Source organism: Pararge aegeria, chromosome 19 (genome assembly GCF_905163445.1).
Source record: "Pararge aegeria chromosome 19, ilParAegt1.1, whole genome shotgun sequence".
Classification (NCBI taxonomy): Eukaryota; Metazoa; Arthropoda; class Insecta; order Lepidoptera; family Nymphalidae; genus Pararge; species Pararge aegeria.
In genome coordinates, this window is record NC_053198.1 from 3245464 (window position 1) to 3267161 (window position 21698).

At 37.2% G+C, this 21698-nt stretch overlaps 1 protein-coding gene across 1 annotated transcript in view; it reads right to left on the bottom strand.

Annotated features, from left to right (window-relative positions):
- LOC120632288 (hemicentin-1-like) overlaps positions 1–19701 on the bottom strand; it is a 172797-nt gene extending 153096 nt beyond the window's left edge. The window contains exon 1 of the mRNA XM_039902122.1: positions 19539–19701. Within this exon, the coding sequence (XP_039758056.1) occupies positions 19539–19629 (91 nt within the window). The 5' untranslated portion in view covers positions 19630–19701. The remainder of the gene's footprint in view (positions 1–19538) is intronic.
- Between the last annotated feature and the right edge of the window lie 1997 nt (positions 19702–21698).

The following is a 21698-nucleotide window of genomic DNA, read 5'->3' on the forward strand; positions in this document are numbered from 1 at the left end:
ATATAGTCATAAGAACCCGGCGATAGGTCAGTTCAAAATTCAATTAACACAGGTCCTTTTGCTTTCATACAACGTGTAAAGCATTCGCGAAATACTGTTAAATTGTGCATAAGTCTGAAATACCCTGTAAAAGTAATAAATCCAAAGAAGCATATTTATTTTTCCATACAAGCTAAATTAAAACATTCTAAGTGTTTACTGTGACAACCCTAATGGAGATAAAAAACCGACACGTGCATAATACCTACGCTACGCGACGCTTATCTAATAAAGGAACAGGAGTCACTTGATTTTAATTTTGCACGCGATGTTAGGGCTGTATCTGATCTCTTTCAGTAAAAACTCAAAAACTATTAGGTTTTCGGTTTCACATATAAGTCTCAGAGACAGTAAATAATGTAGCTATCATTATTTAATGTCTCTGAGACTTATCTGTGAAACCTGAGACTTGTCTGTAAAGCCTCTAAATTGTTATTTCAGTTTTCATTTACACGTTGTATAGCTTAGTAAAAACTCAAAAACTATTAGGTTTTCGGTTTCACAGATAAGACTCAGAGACAGTAAATAATTAACCTAACTTTATTTAATGTCTCTGAGACTTATCTGTGAAACCTGAGACTTGTCTGTAAAGCCTCTAAATTGTTATTTCAGTTTTCATTTACACGTTGTATAGCTTAGTAAAAACTCAAAAACTATTAGGTTTTCGGTTTCACAGATAAGTCTCAGAGACAGTAAATAATGTACCTAACATTATTCAATGTCTCTGAGACTTATCTGTGAAACCTGAGACTTGTCTGTAAAGCCTCTAAATTGTTATTTCAGTTTTCATTTACACGTTGTATAGCTTAGTAAAAACTCAAAAACTATTAGGTTTTCGGTTTCACATATAAGTCTCGGAGACAGTAAATAATGTACCTAACATTATTTAATGTATCTGAGACTTATCTGTGAAACCTGAGACTTGTCTGTAAAGCCTCTAAATTGTTATTTCAGTTTTCATTTACACGTTGTATAGCTCAGTCGTACAACGCTGCATAAAAAAACTTCATATTGTAGGGTGATTTTCACATTCTCAATAAACAGCTTAATGTCAAAAACACACAATTGCGTGTACTTTTATTATTATATGTATTCATCAGGCTCACCAACACTTTGGAGCATCGTGGTTGGTATATTCTGAAACGGTCTCTTTTGTGATAAAGGTTGCATGTTCCCAGTAATGCAAAAAAATAAAGTAGCAATAGGCGCCCTTATCGCTATAAAGCGAGAGGAATGGATTAGTAAATCAGGCCTTTAAAAGATCACTTTTAGTGATAAGGCCGCCTTTGCGCCCTAGCACTAAGTACTATTACTGTTTTCCGTGTGTTTTTCCTATTGTGTTCTGTTGCAATAAAGTTTTATCTATTCTATTCCCTTTATCCAAGGTTGCATGTTCCCAGTAATGCAAAAAAATTAAGTAGCAGTAGGCGTCCTTATCGCTATAAAGCGAGAGGAATGGATTAGTAAATCAGGTTGCCTTGAAAAGATCACTTTTAGTGATAAGGCCGCCTTTGCGCCCTAGCACTAAGTACTATTACTGTTTTCCTTGTGTTTTTCCTATTGTGTTGTGTTGCAATAAAGTTTTTCTATTCTATTTCTATTCTATTCCCTTTATCCTATGAAAGAGGAGACGTGTATCTATCAGGGACATTATTGGATTCCGGATGATGATGATACTAAGATTGCGCATTGTTTATATCCCACAGCGCAATTTACGTCTTCTCCCCTTTCGTATAAAGCCGTGAATATGAATAGATGTAATAATAAAACGTGCTCTTTTCTTCGAAGGTAAGCCGTCACCTTCTTATGGGCCAAGTAATATGCAACATCGGTCATACTTAGTGGAACTTTTCAATTTACTCCCTACTAGAGCCGGCCAAATAGAGATAGATATTGCGTGCGGTGAGGATATCAATGGGGTATACTACGCTTGAAAGTTAGTTTGAGTTTCAAATCCAAGTCAAATAGTTCTTTATTCTAGTTTGTCTGTTTGTTTGCCCTTCCTTCACGCCCTTACTAAGCAGCCAATCAACTTCGCACGTCTTTTTCTGTAGCGTGGTAACTAGCCACGGCAGAAGCCTCCCACCAGACCAGAGATAATTTCGAATTGTGAAAAGAATGAATAAATAAAAAAGCCAACTTTCTCGAATTCAAAAATGACAGTCCAAATAAATAACAGTAAAAGTAAAAATACTAACTATCCTATGTACCCTATATATAGTAAGACTTTTTAAGAAAATATTTATTTCTTACATTTTAGTTGTATTAGAAAGTCGACTTTTTAGTTGCCAAAAGGATTTTCTCACGCTTTTTAGTGAGTGGGTAGATTTGCAACAATATCAACGTTATAATAGCCAAATGTCAAATACTCGTAACCTTTGACAAAATATTGTTTGGAGCGTTAATAGTTGAGAAGTTTCAGTGAAATATTTGTGCTAAGTCAAAAAATCCTCATTCAACATAATTATCACACGTTTGCGATATTAAATAAATAATCTTCGTATCCATAAACAAGATTTACGGATCATTTTAAGAAACTTTACCTGTCGTAAAAATAGTTTCCAATCATGTTTCATGTTTTAACGTTTAATGTATCGGAAATATAAATTATATTAGATTATACTGGTTCGGCTGTGTAATGGCCGCCATAAATGTTGTTTCTGAGATGGTGTCGTGTTAGAAGGCATTAAAGAATTGTGCCACTTGTATTTGTGGTTAACGAAAAAACGGTACTGTTCTTTGCCATGCGATTTTTGGTGATAATTCTATGGTAATAGGTTCGAGTGTGGAATGGAATTGATAATAGTGTGGGTTTATTTGTAGGAGGGAATTTGGTATAGTACCACCGTTATTACCTGAGTAATCCCATTTTTATTATCAAACAAGTAATGCATTATTTTATTATAGGACATAGAGAATAAGAGCAATGACTCAACCCTTTGTTTTATATTACAGTTTTTAGCCAATACATTTTTGAAAATTTAATTTATGTTCACAAAACTATATCTAAATTTAAGAGAAAATGTGACTGGAATAATTTGTACATAAGAAGAAAAAATAAACTTGCATTGCCATATAATAGACTACATAAATTAAGTAATTCATTTAAAGGAAATCGTATACAATTTTACAATAAATTACCAGTTGATATCTTGCAGATGTCTCTGAAAAAGTTCAAAGTTTGTATTTTACGTAAGCTTATAGAAAAGTCCTATTATAGTATTAAGGACTACGTCAACGATAAAAATGCTTGGGTGTAAATAATTGCTCTAACCAGGTTGCTTCTTTAATAGTTTTTAAATGACAATGTGAGATGGTGATAACGAAAAAAAAATAACAACCGGCTAAGTTTGTTGTGGGCTTCTTCTTAGACCAGGGCGCGTTTGGAACCCTCGTAGCTTTCGTTTTTTATATATAGCTATAGAATTTATTTATCGCCATCAACTCACTCCTATGTCACATTTTATGTGTAATGTACGCTTCAAAAGTGCCATCTATGTGCCTTTTTGAATAAAGAAATATTTGAATTTGACTTTGACTTTGAATAAGTCATGCAACTTGCTGCCCTCTGTCCATCAACCGTAGGTATTAAACCCCAAGTTCCTGTAATTCATCATCGTTTGTCGCGAAGTACGTATCTACGCACACACGCACACATATACACACACATACATGCACATGTTACTTATACTTATATTTTAAGTGCCATTGTAACTGTTCAAAATAAAGATTTTATTATTATAATTATGACGGCAACCAAGCCCTTCAGACCGGAACAAAACATTGCAACAACGCGGACGAGCTTTCAAAAAGCTCTTATAATGCTAAGAATATGCCATTTGTATTTTTTTTTTTTTATTAACGATAGGCCAGCGTTTGACGACAATCATGCCCGTTAGAAAGCAATGATGAGGTCTAGGTTGGAGCACGCTTGCCTAGAAAAAGCCTATTCACTCTAGCCTTAAAGGTACTCAAATTATACGTGGCAGGAAACACAGTTGCCGGGAGGGCGTTCCACATCTTTGCGGCACGTATCAGAAACGTGGATAAAAAACGTTTCGTGCGTGTTGATGGAATATCAACCACATAAGGATGCCACCGCTCACGGTGTCTCGCTGTTCTGTGGTAAAACGGGGAAGGAGGCCATTGTTCGCCAGTCACGTTTATTTATGTTACAATTACTTTATTGATTGACTCAAGATAGAGGTCCATTAGGTAATGAGAGTAATTGAGGCTAGGTTAATTGATAGCCTTATCCTACGTTTAAGTCGTTAAAACCGTGGCGAAGTTTTAAAAACTTCATAATATAATTATTTTTGTATATTATTCAGCCTTGCTTTCTGCGACCAAGACCGTGGGTTTGATTTCAATAACTGGAAAAAAAAAATTGAGGGACGAACATGAATGTTTTTTAGTGTCTGGGGGTTTATTTGTGTATTATAAGTAGTCATGTGTTTTATATTCATAAAAAAATTCATCACCTAACTTAGCACCCATAACACAAGCTTCGCTTACTTTGGGGCTAGATGGCGGCGATATGTGCATTGTCGTAGTATATTTATATTTATTTATTTTATTATACATAAAATATTCATCAGTCATCTTCGTACCCCTAACACAAGCTATGCTTACTTTGGGCCTAGATAGCGATATATGTTTTGTCGTAGTAGATTTATAAATTTACAAACTTGATTGACTCCGTATAAAGGTCCACTAATAAGAATAACAGAGAAACAGTGCTGAGGTTTGTTGCGAGTCTTCTTTTAAGTTTAAATCGGTAAAAACGTTGCGACGATTTAAAAACCGTCACTAAACTCATGCAATAAAGGCTAAGCAAAGCTCTCACGCGTCTCGTTCTCTAGATATATCATTTTTTCTCCAGCTCTCAAGATATACGGGCGGGTGGTGCGTGACGGGCTTCCGGGAGCAATATTAATAAAATTATTGTGGCGACACGTAGGAAGCGCGTGCCCTGACCCACCCGGGTAAGGGTTGATTCACATTGAGAGAGATTAAGCGAAACATCAGCGCAAAATGGTTTAAACGCTAACGCTACTAACGCGACCTGTTAAACGACCAGCGTGAACGAATTATTTACGTATAGTTTACTGCATTGATTGCGCGATGGGATTATTCGACCAATCATTTCCTTGGCTAATAAAGCGATAGGTGAATTTACAGGCACGTAAGGCTGAACACCTACGTCTGAAGTTGATAAATGGTATTGCTCTGCTTATGTTTTTTTTTAATTCTAATACAACTTAGCCCTTGACTGAAATCCTTCCTGCTGGTAGCCTGTAAAGATTATGGCAGTATATTTAACCCATGCCCCCTCGTTTAACATGCGACATCGTACCGGAGCGGTAAATCGCTTAGCGGTACGTCTTTGTTGGTTGGATGGTAACTAGCCACGGCAGATGGACCAGACCAGACAAAATTCAGAAATTATAAATTCCCAAATATCCTGGGGATATTTAGGAATTGCTACGGGGATCGAGCTCCGGACCTCTCGTTGGATTTATCTACAGAGCTAACCGATGCGCCAGGAAGGTTAATTGGGCGCCACCGTGACGTGAGCAAACAATTCCCAGAGCCCATTGTAGACCGCACTAGAGAGACTAGAGTCATGACTAATCAAATTATTTAGGCTATTATCTAACTAAACTAAGCAATTTATTTAAAATGGTGCGTATAAGATATAAGCTTTAATTTATTATAATATCCTCCTTTACCTTCAACACCACCACTAGTGGTGGGGTCCGCTTTAAAAACATTTACTGTCCACGTTTCTGAATCGCATCGCTACGGTTTGGTGTGCCTTCGCGGAAGATGTACCTTCTATCTGCCACGTATAACTGTATCTTTTAGTGACTAGGCACTTTTCAAGGCAAACGCGCACCAATCTAGACTACATCATTGCATTGCTTCTTAGGACGACTGTCGTCAAGTGCTTGTCTGTCGATAAAAGCGTTGTTATTTTGACGGCTGATTGGCGCAGTATGCAGCGACCCTACTTTTGAGGCCAAGGCCGTGGTGTCTGGGTGTTTATATATATATTCTAAGTATTTATGTATATTATGCATAAAAATATTCATCAGTCATCTTAGTACCCATAACACAAGCTACGCTTACTTTGGGGCTAGATGGCGATGTGTGTATTGTCGTAATATATTTATTTATTATTTATTTATTTTCCAAAACTTAAAAGAAGTTATCGGTTTATCAAAAAAAGCTTTTTATAAGTTCTATAGTTTTATTCATTATGTTATTTGATTTCTTTTTATCTGCGTGTCCGTATGGTATTGTATTGAAAACAAAAAGTGTGTGTACTTATGTACACGCGTTAGAAGTTATACTTCATTGGCGTATGGAAAAAAAAATAACTAAAATGCAGTAGTGATTAACGATAAATTTAACGATTAATCAAAAAGATTTTATTCAAATAAAAAAGGTTTTATTAACGTAATAATATTTATTTATTCACACTGTTTGTACTGTTACGAAACACGTGTTCTAAATATAAAAATACTAGAATATACAACTTGAACATAGGTATCGATTTGCATGCCACCTAGAACTAACTTTACGATGTAGAATTCAGGTGTCGGTGTGCGCGCTCATCGTAAAAATTCACTCTCATCATTTTTCTCCATCGCGATCCATCCAAAAGAAGTATGACTTCAAAAAAGTTGTATTAGCTATTAAAACTGTTAAAATAAAATTCATTATAAGAAAAGAATTCATGAATATTGAATTTTGGAATATTAATACGAACGCCGCCCGCCCAGTTAGGTTTTCGACTTGGGCGGGCACTCAGGCTATACATTAAGACACGCTCGCTTCCTAGCTGTGGCAGGAGGTAACAGCTGGGAACATCATTGTTCGAACGCGCCCCACCGTGACGTGAGCAAACAATTCCCAGCGCCCATTAGAGACCGCACTTCCTAAGTATGGTTTCACGTACCCGCATAGAGTCATGACTAATCATATTATTAAGGCTATTATCTAACTAAACTAAGCAATTTATTTAAAATGGTGAATATTTCTAAATATCTTTATCTTCAACACCACCACTAGTGGGGTCCGCTTTCCGGTATACTCTAGCCCAATTCGCCCGGTCTTGAGTATCCGATTTTTTGGGTCTATCACTATATTTTTTTGGTGGCTGATTGGAGCAGTGGGCAGTGACCCTCCTTTCTGAGTACCAGGCTGTGGGTTCGATTCCCAAACTGGAAAATGTGTGATGAACATGAAAGTATCTGGGTGTAGTATTTATATAATAATAATAATAAATAAGTTTTAGAAATATAAAATAAAATAAAAATGACATTACAATTTAAAAATAAAAGTAAAATAATCAGAAATAGGTAATAGAAGAAGAAGAAGAAGAAGAAGAAATACTTTATTGCACACAAACATCAGAATATACATAAAATATAGAATAAACAACAACAACAATTGTAGGCATGCAAAGGCGGCCTTATTGCTGCAAGCAATCTCTTACAGGCAACCTCTGACAGAAGGAAAAGCTGCAAGAGAGCGGGATAGTGCAATTATACTACATATAATATACATATATATTCGGCAATAAATAGACATACATATAATATAAATAAATATATAAATACATATATAATAAATATATATATAAATACATACATAATTAAATAATGAAAAAAGAAAAATACACAAAAAAAACACATTAATTACGATATTTGTTCAAATTACTTCACTCAAAGACAGATAGTAGTCTTTAAGACGACATTTAAATATGGGAAGGGATTGACTTTTACGGATGTCAGCAGGCAAATTATTCCAAAGAACAACAGCCTTAAAAGTGGAAGAGTTACCGAAGAACTTGGTTTTGCAAAATGGGAGTACCAGGCGGTTATCGTGCCGAGATCGGAGGTCAGTATGTGAGGCAGAATCAGAAATATAGCGAAAACGGTATTTAAGGTACGAGGGTGTAACTGGATTATTTAGGATAGAGTACAAGAATGAGAGGAGATGAAGTTCACGACGCAATCTGATCGGCAGCCATTTAAGTCTAACCCGGTACTCCGAAATGTGGTCAAATTTACGCAGTCCAAAAACAAACCGGATACATAAATTTTGTAGGCGCTCGAGTTTGTTCAGCAGTTCTTCGGTAAGATCAGGATAGCATGAGTCAGCGTAGTCAAGTAACGGAAGAAGAAGAGATTGTGCAAGATAAATTTTCGTTTTAACTGGAAGGAAATTTTTCCAACGTTTTAAATAACCGATCGAAGCAAAAACTTTACGACTCACCTCAGCTACTTGAGGGGACCAGGATAGGGTGGTATCCATAAGCAGGCCGAGATTCTTTACTGTAGTGCTAAGAAGCAAATCAGTAGAGTTAAAGCGAACAGAAGGAAGAGTGCTAAAATTAACTTTTGCTAATTGCTGACGGCTGCCAATAATAATTACTTGTGACTTATTGGGATTAACACATAGCCCATATGAATTACTCCATGTGTAGATACTGAGTAGTTCATTGTTAACCTCAGCAATGCCCTCACAAATACTGTGTGAGGGGGATCCAATATAAACTTGTAAGTCATCGGCATAGAGATGAAAGCTGGAAGAAAGTTGTTTTGAAACAGTGTTTATAAAAATAGCAAATAGAAGAGGGGAGAGGACGCCACCTTGAGGAACACCAGCAGTGAGAGAAGAATAGGAGGAGAATTTATTTTGACTATAAACACATTGCTGACGTCCATTTAAGTAGCTATGGAACCAATCAATAGCTGCCTCTGAGATGTTAATGGATTTGAGAATAGCAAGGAGGATATCAAAATCCACAGTGTTGAAGGCATTGCTGAAATCTAATAAAGCAAGGATTGTAATAAGCTGATTGTCCATATTAGCACGTATATCGTCACAAACTTTAACAAGAGCAGTTACAGTACTATGGCCGCGTCTAAAACCGGACTGATACGGACTGAGGATATTGTTATTGACCAGGAAAGAGTTAAGCTGGAAATGCACGATGCGCTCCAATACTTTAGATAAAAAGGGAAGAATGGAGATAGGGCGATACTGAGAGAAAGAAATTGGATTTTTAGCCTTAGGTATAGGAATAATGTGAGCTTTACGCCAAGATTTAGGAAACTCTCCAGAAGATAAAGAGAAATTAAAAATATGCGAAAGTACTGGCGCCACAGTATCTAGGAGAAGAAAAATCATTTTGCGGTTAATTCCGTCACACCCAGTAGCATTGGACTTAATTGCCAGGACATGTTTTTTTACCTCAGCCGGAGTTATAGGACAGAAATGAAATGGAGCGCAGCTTAAAGGAGAAAGAGTCTTAAGATGACTTAAGGTGCTGCATTTATTCTGTGGATCCATAGGCGAAATTGAAGTGAAATGGCGATTAAGAGCATCAATATCCAGGTCACATGGGGCGCTCAAGCGTTGCCGGCTAAAACCGAGTGTCTCCAAGAATCTCCAAATCCCAGTACTGCCACAGTTTTCAACGGAGGAGAAAATATAGCTCCGCTGTGCGTCCCTGCAGATTTTATTACAACGGTTACGCAGATGCTTATATTTATTGAGATAACTGTTAGTTGGGTTGCGTTTGTACTTGGCTTTGGCAGCATTACGCTTCGCCATCAGTGCCCGGATATCTTGTGTCAACCATGGCGCAGGGAGATGCTTCAGTTTAATTGGACGAAGGGGAGCGTGCTTATCAAAGAGTTCGGTCAGGATTGAGTTAAAAATCGAGATCTTGTCGTCAGCAGTATTAGCACCAAGAATAGAGTAGAGAGAAGGAGAAGAATTCAGAATCGTAAAGGGGATATGACTACGAAGATAAATAGCAACACCCCCACCACCCTTACCAGTACGATCGTTGCGGATCAAATGGAAGTTAGGAATGGAATACGATGTAGACGGAAGGTTTGGTTTCAGAAACGTTTCAGAGACAAGTATAGCGTGAATAATTTTATTATCAAAAGAATCTAACAATAATATAATAATAGTGTTATTTTCAATTAATTTGATAAATAATACAATAATAAATATTGTTCTACTACAGCTTTATAACAACATTTATAATTGTAAGCAAAAGTTAACTTGGATATTACTATCAAAAGGTATTAATAAAATAATACCTACTATAGTGTAAACACTATAGTAGTTATTTTTTTGAGAACTTAAAAAATTGCTCGCTTGCATTTAGTGGTAAATTTTTGTTACAGTCCGGAAGTAGTACTAGATAAAGTTACTATTAGTACCCTTAACACAAGCTAAGCTAACTTTGGGACTAGATGGCGATGTGTGTGTTGTCGTAGTATTAATATTGATTTCATCATCACATCAACCGATAGACGTCCACTGCTGGACATAGTAGTAGTCTTTTGTAGGGAGTTCCAAGTTCCACGATTCTGAGCCGCTTGGATCCAACGGCTACCTGCGACGCGCTTAATGTCGTCTGTCCACCTCGTTGGAGGTCGACCAACGCTAGGCTTACCAGTACGGGGCTGCCATTTCAGCACCTTGGGACCCCAACGTCCATCCTTTCTCCGAACTATGTGCCCGGCCCATTGCCACTTAAGCTTCGCGACTCGTTTAGCTATGTCGGTAACTTTGGTTCTTCTACGAATCTCCACATTTCTGATTCGATCGCGTAGAGATACTCCGAGCATAGCTCTCTCCATCGCCCGCTGAGTGACTCTAAGCCTTCTTATGAGGCCCATAGTTAACGACCATGTTTCAGAACCATAGGTCATCACTGGCAACACGCACTGTTCGAAGACTTCTTCGTCTTCAGGCACTGAGGGATTTTTGACGAAAAGATGGCACGAAGTTTCCCGAACGCTGCCCATCCGAGTTGGATTCGGCGGTTCACCTCCTTCTCGAAATTGGACCTACCTAACTGGATCGTGTGTCCTAGGTATACGTATTCGTCAACAATTTCGAGTGCAGTGTTCTCAACGATTACTGGTTGAAGCGGAACATGAGCATTAGACATAATTTTCGTCTTGCTCATGTTCATTCGTAGGCCAACCTGTTGAGAAGCTATGCTGAGGCCATCGAGCATCGTATTTAGGTCTCCCAGAGTCTCTGCCATTATGACTACATCGTCGGCAAACCGAAGTTGAGTGATGTACTCGCCGTTAATGTTGATGCCAAGTCCGTTCCAATCCAGAAGCTTAAAGACGTCCTCCAACGCTGAATATATATTATAAATTTATATACGTACTATTATTTAAAGCAAAAATATTAATGTTATATTTAACCATATTTGTGACGGAATTGTTATATGCTGCACACGATAAAGTATAATTTTTTCATGAAAAAAATTACAAAGTTATATCTAACGAAAATTTGAAGCAAGTTATGCTTGGCTACTTATTAAAATTTACTGGTAAGAAAAGGAAGAATTAGTACTGTTTATTTTTTTTATTCTTTTTAGCAGCTAAAAAAGCTACCTACCTTAGAAAATGTGCTTGTGGTTAGCATGTTCAACTACGTATGACGAGTTCCTGGAGTCTAGGGTTGACCTGAGGATTATGTGGTATTGCATTTTTCTCTAAAATTCTCAGAAGGAAAGAGTTAGGAAAATTCCGTTTTCATTGGAAGGCACGTTTTGTCATCGGTCTCAGTTATTATCACCAATTGTAAAACCCACTAATCCGCATTGGAGCAGGGTGGTGGATTTGTGCTCTGAAGCCTACTCTCCTATGAGAGAGAAGGGTCGTGCCCAACAGTGATTAATTTCGAGTTAATTATGATGATGAATATAAAATTCCTCCTATTTCAGTCTTACGTAGCATCCCGATCAAACAATCTCTAACTTTAATTAAAATGTTTATTTCATTTAACATCTAAAACACTGTAACGGTTTGTCAGCTCTTTGCTCTTTGATTAGATTCCGTACAGAAACATCCATCGCCTAACCGCAAAAGGTCGGTGAAACATCGTCGGCCAGCTCTCCATTTCGCTGCCCAGAAATTTTCGCAATAAAATTAATGGTTCCAATAAAATTTGGGCCTACTAGACTCGCCTGGCGTCCATGCTTGAACGCTTTTTAAATCGACCGCCTTTTTGCTCTTTAATTAAAAATGAGTACGAGTTTTTTATAGATTAAATTGATCTCGTTCATTAAATTTTACTAGATGTTAATAATAATATTACATCGTCAAAAATTAATAAAAAATACCCATACTTCATGCTGCGTTGATAGACCAGTGGGACTTTGACTTCACTTTCGGGGTGCACCTCTAACTTTAGAGAGATATTTGTGTTTTAAGCAATTAAAATACCCCTTTTTTCAACGGTGAAAGAAAACATCGCGAGGAAACCTGCATGCCTAACAACTCTCTTTACTGTTGTCAAAGGTGTATAGAGTCCACCTAAAACTGCTTTAGAGGATTGTAGTTAGCGCACTAAGTTCCTTTTGTTTTTTTTGGGTATTATTGTCGGACCATATAGTAATGGTTAGTGGAATACCGCCTATAAACACACACAGGGTATGCAAAAACACGTCCTGCTACGTGCCCCCCTATGTCCATCAAACTGAGGAGTAGGTGCTAAGCTACATGTGCCTATAATTACACCGGCAACCACGCCCTTCAGACCGGAACACAGCATTGCAACAATGCTGCTTGCCGCCAAGCAGCATTGTTGCAATGAAATAAGCATGATGCTACTTCTCCGGACGAACTGGCACACAAAGGTCTACTACAACTAATCTAGATTTGTAGATTCTTTACATTTTTTTTTTTTTTTTAACTGTGTGTTAAAATCTACTTATATATATTATGTATATTTTCTATTTATATATTATGTATATTTCATATTTATATATTACGTATATTTATTTAAATTGTATATGTATTTGTATCTTTACATTTTGGTATTTATGTATATCTATCAACACTCTTGGCCCTAACCCGTTCTCTTGCTGTATGTCCTATCTACAAAGGTTGCTTACTGTTTCTTTTCCTGTATGTTATACGTGCAATAAAGTGTTTCTTCTTCTTCTTCTAATCTCGTAATTTTACCGCATGTGCAGTGATCAATACGTGTCCGTTATAAATAAGAATTTATTCAGGAATTGGGAGTCTATTTTCATTAGTTCTCTAGTAAAAAATGCAATTTGTCCGTGTTGTTTGCCTGAATAAGCAATAAAAGTGAAACTAAGTTCACTTAAAGTTAGGACCAACACCCTTTTTTTCACACTTTTTTTTTTGTTTTTTTTTATGTTTATAGATGACTACACCTGATGGTAAGCGATGATGCAGCCTAAGGTGGCGCTCCACCTTAGGCTGCATCATAGGCGCTTGCCTAGAAGGTGCCTATTCACTCTTGATTTGAAGGTACTCAAATTGTTGGAACTGGAGAAAAGGGAAGCTGGAAGAGCATTCCAGATCCTAGCGGTGGGGATCAGAAACGAAGATGCAAAGCTCTTTGTACGCATCCGCGGTGTCCTCCCATAATGAGAAGTTGAGAGGATGGGAAGGGGGGGGGGGGGGGAGGTGCGGATTGGTTGACTCCACGCATCTTTGAGAACATCACGGAGAACTTTGGCCGATTGGCGCAGAGGGCACCCACCCTGCTTTCTGAGTCCAAGGCCGTGGGTTCGATTCCCCCAACTGGAAAATTTTTCATCAGCCATCTAAGTGCCCATAACACAAGTAATTTTTTTTGCCAATTTGTATTGTCGTAGTTTATTTGTTTATTTAACTCTCAGGCATGCAGGTTTCCTCACGATGTTTTCCTTCGCCATCAAATTATTGGTCAAAGGCTTGAAATCTCACAAATAATGTTATCCGACGACCAGTTTCAATTGCTCTAACCAGAAATTTGCGCAATAAAATTAATCGTTCCTATAAAATCGGAACGGAACAAACCTGCCCATGCATAAACACTTTTTAATTGGGTCGCCTTTTTGCTCCTTTCTCAGCCATTCAAATGCGAAATCAAACTTGAACAAGTCCCTCAGCTTAGAGATAAATCCGAATTTTGAGTGGGTACATTCTTAAGACTGCTTCCATTCCTTAGCTTGCTTTCAAAGTTTTCTAAAAACTCTATTAATTACTTTGTGAAAGAGGATTATTTGAATGGCTTTATAAATTTTGTGAGAGGAATTAGATTTTCCTATTCATTCGTATTTGGATTTCAATTTTAAAATAGAGTAAAAACCATTTTCGCTCTCCCCTGTTACCAATCTTTATACCAATTTTTTTGCTACCTACTTAATGCAATGTCATTTATATTTTTACTCTGGAGTTTTAAATTAAAAACTGGCCGTTTAAAGCTTACGTGGGGATAGAGAAATTTTTTTCCGGGTAACCTGGCGTAAAGATGCACATTCATAAACATACCAATAAATATATTTCAATACGAGTGTTACAGAATTAAGAAAATATAGAACTCTCACACAGCTATTATTTCATTGTGTCGAAAAACTGTGAAGACATCACTTTACACTCGCGGAATGGTGCTAGCTCACAAACTTTTCCCATTTCCTCCATTATATGGTTTACCATACCCCTCTAATGCTCTTAACGTTTACGTTAAGAGCATTAGAGGGAAAAAAATTACTGTCTACTGCTAAATTGAATGAAGTGACTGACCGCCAGTTCGAGAAACACTAAAGTGGAGTGGTTTATTATGCTTCAATTTAAGTCGAGTACCCGGTTCCCGCATGTTCTTGATTCTGTGACGAGTATATAAAAATATAAAATTTATAAACAAAAAAAACGATTTCTTAAATAAAAGTATACCAGCTAAAAAGAAAAGGATTTTTTTTTATAAATCAAGCCAAAAATAAACGGTAAAAAAAAATGGTGGTACCCGACTGAATTTCCCCGTGAAGATTTTACACGCCTTTCGACCCGCACTTGGCCCGTAGCTCATTTAGATTAGTTGAGTTGGTTATGACCTCAACTCCTCTTGTCAACATTCTCTTATTATGAGAAGAGACACGCGGAGTTTTTTTTTTTAAGTGATCACCGCTGTCCATAAACATCTGCAGCACCAGAGGAGCCACCGAAGCGTTCGCGGCTTTTAAGGAAATATTTTTAGAAATAGTAATGGATTGATACTGATAAAGATGCCTGAGACTATTCCCACCGTTGCACAGTGATCATTATTTTGAAATGCCTGATTATGAAAAAGGAAAATATCTATTCACCAGTATGATTGCAATAGAAATAGCCTCGCAGCGTTTTTAATTGAACACATTAGAATGTGTTCCCTTTACATAGAAGCCCATGTCCCACTTAACCCACTTATTTCATAGCACTTGTATTTCAAACGAGAAATTCTAATTAAAAGAATGGACGGGAAATGCTACCGGTTTTTTTTATATGTAGACCCATGCAAGACTGCATTCACACCTTATGACAAGAGATGATGCAGCTTTTGAGAGAGCGCGCATGACTAGATGTCTCATCTGGAACCTATTAGCGTTACACTGCGAGGCCTCCTCGCCTGTGATAGGTGAGACGGTTTCAGAGCATAAACCCACCACGCTATTCCAATGCGGCTTGGCGGACTTCAAAGACTTTTATCGTTACAATATCCGAGAACGACAGCTCTCCAATGCACGGGGTTGACATCAGCAATTTCCTAATTCCGGCCTGCTACTGAAAATTATGTACAGAATCGGTGATAACCAAGTGGGTAAGACTTTTGGTTTTCGTTTCGTGAGACCGAGTATGAGCCCCGGAACGCACCACTGACTTTTCCGAGTTATGTTCGTTTTTTAAATTCAAGGAATTTCAATATCAATTGCCCCAGACGGTGAAGGAAAATATACCTGAAAGTTCTTCATTATGTTCTCAACGGCGTTTGAAGTCTACCATTCCGTACTTAGCCAGCGTGAAAGACTGGACAAAACCCTTCTCATTCTCAGAGGTGACCCGTTCTATATAGTGTCCCGGAAATGGGTAGATGACGATGATGATGATGATACGTAAATAAATAATACAATAATAGTCAATATACGTGTTCATCTAGTTTTAATTAAAATTATTATCATTTTTAATCATTTCACCGCGGCAGTCGGCTAAATCCACTCTGCCATTTCGTTGTTCATAAAATTTCGCAATAAAATTAATGACACCAATAAAATTCGAACGGAACAGACCTGCCCGCGCATGAACACTTTTTAATTGGGTGGTTTTTTTGCCCCTTTAGCAGTCTGAACGAGCTATCAAAACCGACGAATTTTCTTAGCTTAACCATTAATTGAATACTGAATTCTAGGTTTAACATATTTATATTTGGGTTACGTCTTTTAGGATTACATCGTATTTTTTTTTATAAGCATTTTTTATCATTATTTACTTATTGAAGTAAGACCTACAATTACGAAATTTAGGAGACGTTTGGCGCAGTGGGAAGCAACCGCAATTCCGACAAATGGACAATGTTAGTGTGATGAACATGAATGGTTTTCAGTGTCTGGGTATTTTTCTGTGTATTATAGGTATTTATGTATATTATGCATACAAATATTTATGAGTTATCTTAGTACCCATAACACAAGCTACGCTTACTTTGGGACTAGATGGCGATGTGTGTATAGTCGTAGTATATTTAACTATTTATTATTTATCGATAGATTGACTCGTTACAATATTATTGCTCTTTTGGAATTTCCATTGGCTTGAGTGATATTCATCTCAACGAAGTCATAAATCGTTAAATTGATGGCCTGCTTTCAAGGTTACATGTTTACGCTATGTCAGGGCATGTAGAAAATGTAGAGTACGGTAATAAGGTACGGTTTATTCTGATGGAGAATTCCCGTGAGCTTGGCTTTTGATATATTATTTCATCATCAGCCTATCAACGTCCCATTGCTGGAAACAGATCTCCTTTCTCATTGGTTTTAGAGCATGGGAACGGTTACCATCACATGTTAAAGGATAGTAAACCGGAGCAACGACTCCATGCGCTTGTTATTACACTGGCAACCACCCCCTTCAGACAGGATAATATCAATTCTGCTTGGTAGCAGAAATGAGCTCTGCTACTATTCAAAATTCTGAGTAAAAATATATACAACTTGTAAATGGAAATCGAAGAACTACCTTACAGGCTTTATAGGTACATTATTTACTATCTCCGAGACTTGTCTGTGAAACCGAAACGCTAACAGTTCTTGAGTGAACCACTGCCATAGTTTTTACTGAAAGAAACCAGATGCAATTCTAACATCATACTCAAAATTATAATCAAGTTATCCTGAATCTTTAGGTACGCGTCACACAACGTAGGTACTATGCGCGCATCGGTCTGTTATCTTCAATAGGATTGTTGTAAGTGAATTCTAAGTAATTACTTTGTATGGCAAAAAAAAAGGGTTCTTTAGATTTAATTATTTACAGGGTGATTTGTTATAAAATATACTTATGCACCCTTCAACAATTATTCTGTTTCACGTTGTATATGTAGACCAGTGGTGTGCATAGAGGGTATGCGCAGGGTTTGCAGATGATATAAAATAAAGAAAATCTCCAGTATGAGTTATAAATACTTGAGTTTAAGCTTTTTTATAACTCTTACAATGCCTTTTCTTAGGTTTTTTATAATTCGTACTGGAGATTTTCTTCATTTTATATCATCTGCATACCCTGTGCATACCCTCTATGCACGCCACTGATGTAGACTATTGAAAGTTACCTATAGGTGGGTATATAGATTTATATCTGTCGGTAGCAAACACATCGGTGCGGGAACGGTGAAAAGTAGTATTCGCGAGCGAGTACATTTATTACATACATACGATATCCTAAATCAAAGCGAGCAATTTGCTGCGTGTAAACGCAGTACCCGATGGATTGCATAATAAAAATCGTACAAAAACACGGGATCACGCCCTCGGAACAATCGAAAATGTATTTCCCAATTTAATTTTCGACAAGCGGGGGATAGCTTAATAGGTTATACGCGATTCCCACTTAAGTTCGATTTGCTTTAATTTAAAACCCCGCGATTCACCTGTTCGGCACGATTACTGATTGAACTAGCTTTTTTTTCCATTTTCCCAGTATTTATGCGGACTCGCCTCTTTCTTATAAATCAGAAATTGTAACTTCTATCGGCTTTTTTAAATCACTATTATTTGTGGCGCTTGCGGTTTAAAGCTTGGGATAATGGAGTGACTTTTATTCCATTCAGTTTGTCTTCTTTCGCTGGCTAGTTCAGATTTCAAGGATTTATTTGAAGTTCGTTTCTGCCAAGTCATTGAACTACTAATTATAATCCCGCTTAAAATGTTAAGAGAGTTTACAAAGCAGCTTTGCGTCTCGTTTAAAGTTGTGTGCCTACGATTAGGGATTATGTAAATGGCGGAAAGCAGAGGTTTTTATGTGGTTTGGTATTAACGTAGGTAATGTATTAAAAATAACACCGATGTTTTTTATTATGACGAAAAAATTATTATTAATTAAACAAAGGTTTTGGCAACATACAATCCAAACGGCTAAATAGTAGCTTTTTGTGACGCTTATTTCTGCCGCTTAGCAGCATTGACGCAATGCTTTGTTGCTGTATGAAGGGCGTGGTTTCCGGTAAAATAACAGGCATTTGAGGCTTCACAGCTTCACCTCAGGTTGATGGACACAAGGCAACACTTGCAGGATGTGTTCCTTACATGCTCTGCAAAGTGTTGTTCAGGTGGCTATATGCTTGGTCCTGAGTATAATATATCCCTACTAATATTATAAAAGTCAATGTAAGTTTGTTTGTTACGCTTTCGCGCAAAAACTACTAAACCAATCCTCATGAAACTTTGTACACATATTCTTGGAAGTGTTAGAAGTAATATAGGATACTTTTTATACCGACATTAAGCTCTGTTCCTTTGGGTGAGGGGATGAAAGGTTTTGTGTAGATCTGATGAATGTGGTTGGAGATAGAAGTCAGAACTCCTCAGCAGACAGCAGCAAACCCCTCATTTAAGGCTTTGCGATATTGAATACTTAGAACTAATTTTTTAGAACTACAACTAAATTGAATGCCACATCAAAAACAAAATCAAACGCAGACGAAGTCGCGGGCAACAGCTAGTATTTATATATATATATATATAAATACATATATAATATGAATATGTTTGTTTTTTAGTATTTGTTGTTAAAACGACAACTGAAATACATCATCCGTGAACATTTAAATTGTCTAACTAACACAGTTTATAAGATACAGCCATGTGGCACACGGACAGAGAGACATACAGACAGATGGACAGAAAGCGCAGTAATAGGCTCCCGTTTTACTCTCAGGTATGGAATGGAACCCTAAAAACCCGCAAGTCAGACACTAACTCCACTTTATTACAACGGAACTTTGTTCAGACCAAGTAGGCTAGCGTATGCACTACGAGAGAGCTATGTCTACTCATTATCATGCCTATTCTTCAGAAGAAAGAAGGAGTAACGGTTAGAGGTAATTATCGTGTGGCACGCTACTCATACCAGTACCCAAAGATACCTTACGCTTAATTTTAGCCTAATGCTTACCTAGATCCTCTGCATCTTCGCTCCACTCGCCTTCCTGCGCCCAGCAAGCTGCCAGCATCACGAACAATCTGATCCACTTTACGGAGCACATTGCTCACATCGTGTCCTCACACATGACGCCACACACACACACTTTAAGTTCTTCTGATTGACGTTTCTATCTCACCACCATTTTTTTAAAGTCTGTCCACCGCACTGTGTTAAAAGAAGTTAAGTTTTTATTACGAAATAAACTGTAATCACAATAAATAAAAATATTTAATAAGCTACGGCAATACGCACCTCGCCACCTAGCCCCAAAGAAAGCGTAGTTTTTCTCACTTCAATCAAAAAAAAAAAAACAACTTTTTTTTTGGACTGCAGAATATTTTTATATATAAGATACGTAAATACTTATAAATAATATACAGAAAAACGCCTAGACACTGGAAAACATTTATGTTCATCACACAAATATTTTCCAGTTGTGGGAATTGAGCCTTGGACTCAGAAAGCAGGGTCGCTGCCCACTGCACCACCGGCCGCCAAAATCATGATCTGCATATTAATGTTCCACAGATCCCACTAAAATTTCTAAGAACGACTATACCGATTTGGCTAGTTGACGTCTTGAAATATTCGTGGAATTCTAGGGAAGGTTTGAAAATATGGGAAAATTATCAAGGAAAACTAAACACGACAGTATTACATATAATTTTTGTGTACGTGTGTCGTTTCTGAGACACGAAATTGGTGTTTTCTGACTGAGAATATCTTAAACCCAATTTTAACAGTTTTTTTTGTATCGTCCATCCAATCTAAAGAAGTTATCTCTTCCAGACATGTCTACGTTTCGTTTTAATTTAGATAGATCGGTGGTAGACTGACATACCCGATGGTAAGTGAAAATCTAGCCACTAGCATGTTTTCCGGTGAAAAAAATTTTAACCGTTATACACCTTATAAAATTAAGTAATCTACTGATGACTGTCTTTTAAACAACAGATATACAACATGTAACTAAATTACGAAATAATATTGTTTTTGATTGTGAAGGGTGTGTTATATTTTACCCTGTAAAAATATTAAAACAGGAAAAGCATATTTATTTTATCATACAAACTAATTCAAAACAATCCAAGTGTTTGCTGATAACAACCCTTTTGAAGATTAAAGACCACCACGCGCATAGTACCTACGCTACGCGACACGTACCTAATAACGTGACAGGAGTCACTTGATTTAAATTTTATATGTGATCGGTTGTATCTGTTTTCTTTCAGTATAAACAATTCAAATTCATTTATTTCAAGTAGGCCTACTTTATAAGCACTTTTGAAACGTCAAGTATGTATATTTGTAGTGACTCTACCACCGGTTCGGAAAGCAGATTCTACCGAGAAGAGCCGGCAAAAAACTCAGTAGTTGCTCTTTTCCAACATCAACATTTACAATCATTTTTCTATCTTGCGGGAGATGAGAGCGAGGCTGGCTGCTTCCAATCTACCTTGTCATTAAGGAATTCATCAAATGTATAGTAACCTCGCTGTACTAGATGCGTTTTTACACATTTTTTAAATCTATGCATTGGTAGGTCAAGAATTTCCTTAGGAATCATGTTGTAAAAGCGTATACTCAACCCCACAAAGGAGTTCTGCACCATTCGCAGACGATATGCAGATATCACTAATTTATGTCCGTTTCTAGTAAGTCGAAGGCAGTGGTTTCCTCAAAAAATATTAGCGTTTCGGTTTCACAGATCAGAGACAGTAAATAGTGGAGCTCTAAAGCCTGGGAAGTAATATTTCCGTTTTCATCTGCAAGTTGTATATAATGCCATCGCTATACGTCGCTTATACTCCCCACAGAGATTTCTATTCGCACCGATTTTTTTCTCAAACCCTAATAAGAAGGACGTACTGGAATATATATTTACTTTTAAAGAAAAGGTGCGGCCTAAGGTATGCGTGACTTTAAATACTAAGAAGCTAAGCCCCAGTCAAACGACGCTAAGGGTTAAGCCTGAAGTATGAGTGACGGTATGTTTGAATACGGTATTCTAGGTAAATCATCAAAGTAAACCAAGGCTTATAAAAGAAAACCTTTCTATTTATGCGTGCCTAGTAAATACTAGAGGCTTCAAATAGCACTCTCAAACTGAAATGATACATGTAATGCAAG